Source organism: Amphibalanus amphitrite, unplaced genomic scaffold (assembly GCF_019059575.1).
Source record: "Amphibalanus amphitrite isolate SeventyFive unplaced genomic scaffold, NRLGWU_Aamphi_draft 000531F_arrow, whole genome shotgun sequence".
Lineage (NCBI taxonomy): Eukaryota > Metazoa > Arthropoda > Thecostraca > Balanomorpha > Balanidae > Amphibalanus > Amphibalanus amphitrite.
In genome coordinates, this window is record NW_024882025.1 from 459,924 (window position 1) to 469,605 (window position 9,682).

Genomic DNA, 9,682 nt, shown 5'->3' on the forward strand with positions numbered 1-9,682 from the left:
ATTTTTTATAGGAAAGTTAACCCACTTTTTAATTGCATTGATTTTATGGAGTGTTATAAATTTTATTACACATTCGCTGCAAGTTTTTCCTTTGATGTGTTTTTTATTGTATCTAAAGAACTGCATAATTTCATATCCCGCTGAAGACGTTTACTATATCAAAGTATAGACGTTTACTTAAGTAATTTTAAAAATGAGTTAGACTTGTATTATAAACAGCGTGGGCTGGGCTAGTGTTCGATGAAATGGTGTAATTGTACCGTGTTTTACATACAGTGTTTGTTCATCTACCTGTAACCTCGTTGGGCCCAAGTGGCCTGCTGTTACATGGAATACATGTTATGTTATGTTATGTAAAAGACTTCTATACCGACGCATGTGACTGAATCAATAAAATACCTACGCGTAAAAATGCATTACGCCCCCGGGGCAATATAAACAATGCATTTTTAACTCCGCAGCACAGCTGTTTCTCGACTCGTAGCACACCTGAGTTTATGGTGACTGAGTATAATGTACGATCATTAGTGTCTCTCCGTGTGGGGTCTATTCTCACGCTGCTCCGTCCGCACCGCTGAATTGATAGCGTTGTTTGGCCGATGGTTGGGTGGTGTGCCGGATTGGAGGGGGCGCCGGGAGGGGCGGGGGAGGGGGGCGGAGGCGCCAGGCGGTGACGCGGCGCCTTCCATAATCACGTTGGCTGCGGGCCGTTCCTGGGAGGTCAGCGGGGTCACGGGGCGGTCACTCACCTGGCCCAATCAGAGGACAGTCAGCCGTGGGTCACCTGACGCCTGCCCACCGCCGGCGCCGGCGCGGCCAGAGACAGCTATCCCCGCATCTCGGTATCGTCGGGAGACGGATGGACGGCCCGGGACTGCGGTATGGGATAGAGGGGCAGTGGAGGCGGGACGGGAGATGGGACATGGGACGCAGAGCTGGGACAAGAAAATGGGACATGGGACGCTGAGGTGGGACGCGGTTGTGGGATACGGGACACGGGGACTAAGGAAGGAACACGAAATCTGGATTCGGGAAACTGTTTAGAGAAGCCATTGACAGTTTGAAACACAAGCACAGGCTCAGCAGTCAGTGGGGAGTGCGGATAATGGACACAAAGAGGACACAGAGACACAGACGGGACACGGACATGATCGCGGACACGGACACGGACACGGGCACGGACACGAACACGGACACAGAAACGGACACAGACACGGACACGGGCACGGACACGGACACGGACACGGACACGGGCACGGGCACGGGCACGGTCACGGACACAGACACGGACACACAAACACGAACACGAGGCGTCACAAATTAGGCGGCCGTCGCGCAGCTGAGCAGCAGATACCATCTGACAGACATGCCAGCGCTCGCCGGGATGTCTCCAGATAGACCCCATCCGATGATCGGCGGCGGATCGGATGTCTTCCATCACCGGCCACACGAAGAAATGTGAGCGCACTGTCGACTATTATTGGTAAAATCGCCCCGCGCGCCATCCCCAGTCCTATCGGGAAGTCCCAGAAGGAAATTGAGTTGTATTCGGCCCACAGTCCATCTGTACGTTTGCCTGTTTGTCCATCTGCATGTCAGTCTTTTCATCTGACCGCGGATCGTGGACGGATATTGGTCGGTTTGTTTTTAGGGCCATAGGTCGGTCGATTCACAGGCCCGAGCATTAACGTCATCTGACGTCAGTTGGTTACAACAGACTTGTCACAGCTGATGAGAGTGACGTCATCTCAGTCCACTAGTTAATTTTGGACCTCCATCACCAGGATGTTGACGGACAAGGCGGATAGGGTTTCGACAATCATCTGGCAATTGACGCTATAGATCCGATGCTTTTGATAGGCGCGTCTTTTCCTTTGATGCTTGATTAGGCTCTTACAATCGACGATTGCTCTCGCAGGCAGTCATGTTTGTCGAATGCGATACTGCATGGGTATAGATATGACGAATACCCTTTCATATGCCCGCATTGTGGTGGTATGTATGTACACAGAGTTACCAATTTAGTGCTGCAAACCCACTGGAAATGAAAGTTCGCGTTCATCGAACTACCTATATATCGAGTAAAACGTGTATTATGCAACAAAGAACATAGCAAACGCTTGTACACTTTCATAGTGATGAATATAAAATGTCACCACAACGGCTCCTTCTCCCAAATCATCAACTCTGGTCGCAATAAAGCATGTGAATTTTAGCTGCTTAGCGCTATATAGCATAGCAAACATACGAATGTTAGGCACTTCTCTTGACTCTTACCTCTTTCGTGCAATGTAATACTTCTTTTGCGACACTCATCTCTAGGATCAGCGGCGAAATACTTATTCGTTCGCAGCTGACATTGAGGTCATGGCTGGAACTCCACACAATTCATCGATAGCTCAGGCACCCTCAGCATAAAAGCATCGAAGGCGTCAAAAAAGCTCGGTTATGCAAAAGCATCGACGTAACCTTTCCCCAATATCGTCAACGGACTATGCAAATTAAATTGCAAGCATTGCATGTACAAATATATGCAATCACGTAAGACCGCTCTGTTCCAAGTTAAGGTGCCTGCGTGTTGGTCTAAAGCAAACCTATCTATCAGTGGTTTCCAACAACCAATATCTATCGTGACAAACACCATTCATCACATGCGAGCAGAGGCCGCCTCTCACGCTATCCGAGTTCGTTGACAAGCTCGTTGAGTTCTCTCTCCAACGCTCTATATTTCTCCTTTTCATTTCTGAGCTTGTCGAACAGCCGCTCAGCAGTCGTTTTCAGCATGTAGTTGCCCTTCTTGATGGCCTTTTCGTTATTTTCATGGCGCTTGGATCGCTCCTGCATCTTTTGCACACGCTCCTCCAGTGGTAGAGACTCGTCGTCCGTCTCCGAGTCGTCCGAGGACTCCTCATCTGACTCGGTGTCGGACTCCTCGCTGGAGGACTCCTCGCTCTCCTCCTCCTCCTCGCTCGGCTCCTCGTCCTCCTCCTCGTCCTCCGAGTTCTCCTCGTCGCTGCCCTTCATCATGGCGCCCAGCTTACGGACCTCGCGCTGCAGCTCCTTGTACTTGCGGTTCTCGTCCTTCAGGCTCTGGTTCAGAGACTTGATGCGGTTCTTCAGCTGTATCCTCTCATCTTTGGCGTGCTTCTCCTTAGTGTTGATGTGCCACACCTTGCTCTTGCACATTTTCAGGTCCCTCATTTTCTTTTTTCTGTCCTGGTCGAGCTCGCGACGTCTCTCCTCCTCGCTGTCCGGCTCGTCGTCCGAGGACAGCTCCTCCTCAGACGATTCCTCAATATCCTCAGACGGCTTGCTCATCTCCTTCTGCAGCTTCGGTTTCTTATCGTCCTTCTCCTCTTTGCCCTCTTTGCTTTCCTTGCCATCCTTCCCTTCTTTTGCTTCCTCTGCCTCTTTGCCATCGCCTCCGCTCTTGTTGACCTTGGCCTTGGAGGCGGTCTTGGAGAGTTTGTCCTTGGTCTTGCTCTTGACCACCACCTGCTCGTTCTCCCACTCGGCTGGTTTGGTCTCCTCCGGCTCCGGCGGCCCGTTGAGCAGACCCTCGTCCTGCAGACGGGCTCTCAGGGCGGCCAGCTCCTGCTCGGCGGTGCGCGCCCGTTCCGCCCACAGAGCCTCCGCCAGCCGAGCCGCCTCCAACTCCTCCCGGACGGCGCTCACCTCAGCCGCCCCCGCCCCCGCCCCCGCCCCCGCCGCGTCAGCCGCCACGTCCTGACGGGAAAAGGTAGGCTGTTAGCCATGAAGTGATGAAAGCAGAGTCAAGGCTGTCGGTGTTATGATGATACGAGCTATAAATGGCTGATTCATTCACGCAATAAATTGTGATTCGAATTATTATTACACCACCGTCGTTCATATCAGTCGCTTTCTTCAATATCGCAGTATACGTGTAAATTAAAAAAAAACTTGACAAACACCACACTGCCATTTTCAAGTGGGTCTCAAACTGAATAATACGACTGACGATATTATGCAGGTTGCAATGGAATAGCGGCGGCCTATTAAGTACTCGTATAGACTTCTAACCTGGGCTGTCTGCGGCGGTGGCACCGTCTCCGCGGCAGCGGCGTCCGGCTGTGCCGTGCCGCGCAGCTTGTCCAGCTCGTCCTGCATCCGCTTCAGCTCGTTCTTCATGTGCTTGTTCTCCTTGACGAGCCGCTCGCGGTTCTTGACCTCCTCGCCGAGCAGCTGCCGGGTCGACTGGAGGTCGTCTCGCACCTGAACGCCAGAAAAGTTCAGTGATACGTCACTCTAAATTACAATTTATAGAACGTGTTTTAAAAACAATAGATATAAAGTGGGCAAGCCACACACAGAAAAATATTAACACCGTTAGCGGTGTAATTGCACAGTACATATCTGAGCACTTCAGGAAAGTTAATTTAGTCCCTTCCCCGCTTAAATTACTCGCGCTTCTAAATGAACACCAGGAAGAAGGTAATAGAACACTGTTAGGAGGGTTGGGTGTTTTGCTACATGTAGTAAAACACCCAACCCTCCTAACAGTGTTCTATTACCTTCTTCCTGGTGTTCATTTAGAAGCGCGAGTAATTTAGGCGGGGAAGGGACTAAATTAACTTTCCTCAAGTGCTCAGATATGTACTGTGCAATTACACCGCTAACGGTGTCAATATTTTTCTGTGTGCACATAGCGACGGCAGAAAAAAAAAACAGAATAAGACATTCAGAAGAAAAAAACAGCAGGAGGACCCACTAAGCTTCTTGACGGTATCAAATAGCAGTCCGCTTCCTTCTGGAGGGCTGGCCTGTAAGCTAATGCTTAGCGAGAGCCGGAGAGTCGTTACTTTTATTATTAACATAAACATTATTTTGTCGTTCATAGATAAGTCACTTTATTTAATAATACAAGCTTGAAACACAGATGATTCTTGAAATACATATATGGTAGACGTAACTGACTTATAAATCTTAAGACTTCAATCAATAAACACTATCGTTCTCTCATTTCCTCATTCTAGAATGACGTAACAGCGATAAACATGGGAACATAAAGTAAGGCACATCGGCTGGTTTCCGAAGTACCACAGCGGTGAGTGGGCGACATCACCTTATCGATATCGTCCAGTTCCTCGGGCTCCGAGTCAATCAGCTCCTCGGGCGGCAGGTTCAGGAACGCCTCGGACGTCTTCTGTCGGCGCAGCTTCCGCAGTCCTGCAGCGAGGACGGACGGCGGTATTAGCTGGTGGGGCATTTCAGTAGGTGGAACTATGGTCATGAGTACCCACATATAGGAACGTTCCCATTTTTGGGAACGGAGTTCCCAAATATGGGAACGGGCGTTCCCATTTATGAGAACGGAAGGTAATTTTTCGGCCGTTCGCCCACTAAAACTCATAAGTGCATCACGTTTCAAAAAAGTGCACGCTAATTTAAGTATCTACTAAGTCTCTATAAAATTATCTTTAATCTGACCGTCGAACAAGGAAATTGACCGTGGAATGATATTTTTAATGATTTTTTGAAATGACGGAATGGTGAAAACATGGGTTATACTACATTTAACATGCAATTTTAAGGAAAATGAAGCGTTTTTTAAATTTTGAGGTCAAGTATAATAATTTTCGCCTGGTTATGAAGTTTCATACTAGCGACACCAGATGCTGACATATGCAAGCGAACATGCGGACAGTCCCGAGGTAATATTGTTGACTTTTGGTGTCGGGGCGCACGACCGCGTGGAACGTCAGTGATTTTACCGAACTACTGTTGTAAACTCAGTTTGAGTGGTTTAAAATTATTCAGCTGTATTTTATCAGCCCGGAAAGACTATTTTATTTGGATGCTAGCTGTTTAGCGTTGTTTTATAAGGAGCGTCATGAGCGTGGTTTTTGTCTTCCGTGTTTCTAAGCATGGTCGTTTTGGGGGAATTTCTCTTATATAGGTCGCTCTGTGTGGCTTATTTATAATTTTTATGCTGATTTCGATCATTCCTCGTGCCCATCCTACCAGGCCTTTTGCCACTTACACTCATTAAGAAAGGAAAAAACTATATTTTCATTGGGACTAGGTGTTTTGATGGTGTAACATATTCAGCGTTCCCATTTTTGGATACTTCCTTGTGCTCATCAACTATCGGTGATAAACAGACAGGTGCTTGACATGTCTCCACCCTCGGCGCGGACGGTGGATATAGGTATGGAAGACCTTGTTGAACATCGCTGAGCGTTGTGAATTACGTAATCCTGCAGAGGGGGGCGTGCCCGCTGCGAGATCGACGGGAATAAAAGCGCAGAAGACCGGGCGAAACATGCGACGGTCTTGCCGGAAAGGTCATCTGATGATTGTTGCGTTAACAATAATTTGCGGCGTTGGACGTAATGCTTGTTAATGAAAAGAGCCCCTGAAAGGCGTCGGTGAAATCGTTCCCAACTTTGGGTACGCCGTTCCCATAATAAGGAACGCTTGCAGCGCCAGTGTACGAGAGCGTTCCCAAATTTGGGCTCGCGGCCCGGATGATGGACTGCTTTAGAAATAGGGGAACAATTTGAAACTACGATGGGCCTTACAATATCAAACTCTTTCCCAACAATATTGAGACAAATATCAGGCGGTTCACGATCGTTTAATATTTTTTGGACGTCATTTAACGGTTCTTTTTCTTGTTTTAAATAATTCCTACATGGCGTTCCCATATTTGGGTTTATCGTTCCCAAACATGGGAACGAAAATGCGTTCCCGAAAATGGGTACGCTTGACCATAGTTCCGCCTACTGATTTAGCTGAGTGGTGGACTGGTGGTGTATCACACAACTGTACATCACGGCAGGTGTCGCAGCTTTACAGTGAGTGCAATAATTGAGTTCAACTTGTCCAAATTTACTCGCAATGTTCATAAACCTTTCATAGCGGCGTCAGAAAATCAGCTTTATTTTATCCTAATGCTATCTGAAGCCTCCTACCTTCTAGCATTGGCTTGCTCCGATCCTTGGTCTTCACCTTTTTCAATTTGACGCCCTGTCTAATCTCACTAAGCAGCTTTGCCGTTGCTGATGCTTCCTTTTCTGATTCAAATACGAACTGAAATGGAAAGACAGACACGCATCACGGAGCTGGAGGAGATACCATTACATTACGCAGCTACAACACAACAGTATCACTGCTCGTATACCGTTTAAATTGATTACCATACCATATATAACACATCAAAAGCTCTCATTTGACGACCAAGTTCAACATTTTCCAGTTCAACATTTGATATCCATCAGCACATATCTGTCGTCAAAATCCTGTTCCTATTTGCTCACCTCGTTATCTTTCCGTTTGAGGTTTTTGACGATTGGAGCGCTGCGATCGTTACACTGGACTTTCTTCAGGGATTTCGGCTGGCTAATTTCCTTCATCATGGTGCTCCAGTCGGGTCGGCGGCGTGGCGTCTTCTTCAGCTTCTCCAGGCGCTCCTTCTGAGCGGCAGTCATCGGCTGCTTGCCTGCGGGAGAGACAAATTAGGTGACGGGCGAGCTGACAGCCGAGGTTAGAGATAAATTGGACCAGGAAAGTTGACAGACGACCTAAGCATTGTCGCCCTAATCGAGACTCGCAGACACCGTTGATGTGTCCATTATTTGCATATAGATCGAGTCCAACGACATGTTTTATTCTAAAATATGGTCTATACCTTATCAGGCTCTTGAATATTATGCATTATTATGCATGTTTTGTCAAACTCTAATGCATCACTGCAATCGAACTACTATCACTTGGAGCGTTGACCCTCACCTGGTAGAGGCGGCGGGGGCGGCGGAGCCCCTGCCGGTGGCGGCGGCGGGGGCGGGGGCGGGGGCGGGGGCGGGGGCGGCACCAGCTGGACCGTTTCTGTCCATGGCGCCGGCTTCTGTTCCGCAGCCTGCTCGGCCTTCGCCTTCGCTTCCAGTTCCTGCAGCTTGCTGAAGTCTGGAGATGTTAGTAAGTAGATGTTAGGAAAGTGACAGACCTTTCCTAAAGCAATCTCAACTCGCATATATGTACGATAGCTGACAGTAATCAGATCATCTAACATTCTGAAGCAAGCGAAGCCTCGAAACTCGAAACATACGAAAATAAACGGACGTCATTTACAAATCGAATAGCTGGGCTTTCAGTAGTCCAGCTATTCGGTAAAATACTTAATATTTTAGTAGCCCAGCTATTAGGTATAACAGCGAATACCTGAACTTTTCGGTATCCACTCATGTCGTTACGACACATGGATGATGATTTCATTCCCTTTATTTTATGACCGATCATCTACCGTTTTTCTTTCTTGCTGGCTCCTATGTTCCCTCTCCTCCGGCTCATCTCCTCTCTCCATCCCTCTCCCCTATCCCCATCCCCCTCTCTATCCCTCACTGACCGAGTGATTTTCGTTTATCTGCCCAGTCGGGTGCCGATTTGTCGAAGCTCGCCATCTTGTCCAGCCGGTTCTGCCGCTCGAGGCGGCCCAATTTGGTGGCGTCCATCTTTTTCACGGTCCACTCGGGCTGGGCGGGTGTGGCCGGTATCCTCTCCTGGTGCTTCCGCTCCAGTTCCTCCAGCTTGTCGACGTCGACCGGCTTCGAAGCCCACTGCGGCTTGGCGCTGCTCTCGCCGGTGAGAAGGATATGGAACGGCGTGAGAACGAGGTGTAACAGCTCGTGAAAATGTGACTCGAGAGCGGCGTAAAACAAAGCGAGAATATGACGTGCGAATGACACGTATTTAGTATCGTGTAAATAAGGCTCTTTGAAAGACGTGAAACAGCTGTGGTGTTTATCATTATCGGCTGACTCAAGTTCCCCTTTTACTCTGGTGAGGCCGGATCTTAGGTGCTCAGTGAAGGAGCCTAAATCATTGCTGAAACTAGAAAACAAGTATCCGGACCTCGCCGACCCGATCACTACTAGGCATGTCCAAACTCAAATCCTCCCCTGCAGCAGCCCTTAGAGCTGCGCGTCTGTGGCGTTTGGCGGCTGTTTACGTGATGACGTCACTGACCTGCTGTTGGCCGCCGGCTTCTGGGGCGTCACCGGCACATCGCCCAGCCGGCGCTTGGCGTCATCGGCCCAGGGCGGCCGCGCCGGCGGCTCGGACGGCGGCGCCTGCGTCACCGACCCCTTGCGCTCCACCTTTTTCAGCTTGGGCTTGCGCCAGGGCACCGGATCGGCCTCGACGGGCATGGCTGGACGGCCGGGGGTTGGGCGGGGGGCGGCCGGCGGCGGCGGGGGCGGAGGGGGCTCCTCCTCACTCTCCTCCTCCTCCTTCTCACTCTCCTCCCCGCTCTCCTCCTCGGAGCTGATCTCGAACCGGACGAAGTGCACCTTCTCGCCGGGCGGGCCCGACGGCGGCCGGTTCACCGAAGACCTGTCGCAGACGGCGGGTCAGACGGAGCGACACACAGGCTCATCAGTGCTTCCCGGAGCCTGGGCGGAACACAGTCCAGACAGGAGGAAAGGGGTGGGGCAGGTCGACCGGCAGCCGTCTGTGACGCATTGTTGGGAGTTGGGTAGACTACTGAGTGGATGTCAGCGCTATACTCGTAACTATCAGTAAAATTAACTATGAATAAATAAATTTTATCGACTTACGCAGGGAGGAGAGAGAGAGGAGAGAGAGAGAGAGAGAGAGAGAGAGAGGAGAGAGATAGAGAGAGCGAGAGGAGAGAGAGAGACGAGGAGAGAGAAGAGAGAGAGAG

At 49.8% G+C, this 9,682-nt stretch overlaps 1 protein-coding gene across 1 annotated transcript; it reads right to left on the bottom strand.

Annotated features, from left to right (window-relative positions):
• Positions 1–2,075: 2,075 nt before the first annotated feature.
• LOC122393356 (glutamic acid-rich protein-like) lies at positions 2,076–9,370 on the bottom strand. Its single transcript, XM_043389298.1, has 8 exons — positions 8,986–9,370; positions 8,366–8,589; positions 7,753–7,926; positions 7,281–7,462; positions 6,936–7,053; positions 5,084–5,187; positions 4,042–4,233; positions 2,076–3,726 (listed from the first exon to the last, which is right to left on the bottom strand). The coding sequence occupies exons 1-8, from the start codon at positions 9,165–9,167 to the stop codon at positions 2,677–2,679; spliced, it is 2,226 nt and encodes a 741-aa protein (XP_043245233.1). The 5' UTR covers positions 9,168–9,370; the 3' UTR covers positions 2,076–2,676.
• Between the last annotated feature and the right edge of the window lie 312 nt (positions 9,371–9,682).

Coding starts and splice junctions, on each gene's coding strand:
- LOC122393356 (XM_043389298.1), bottom strand. CDS start 9,167: ATGCCCGTCGAGGCCGATCCGGTGCCCTGGCGCAAGCCCAAGCTGAAA. Junction 7,463..7,752: donor GCCCCCGCCGCCTCTACCAG/GTGAGGGTCAAC, acceptor TCTCTCCCGCAG/GCAAGCAGCCGATGACTGCC. Junction 4,234..5,083: donor AACTGGACGATATCGATAAG/GTGATGTCGCCC, acceptor TCTGGCGTTCAG/GTGCGAGACGACCTCCAGTC.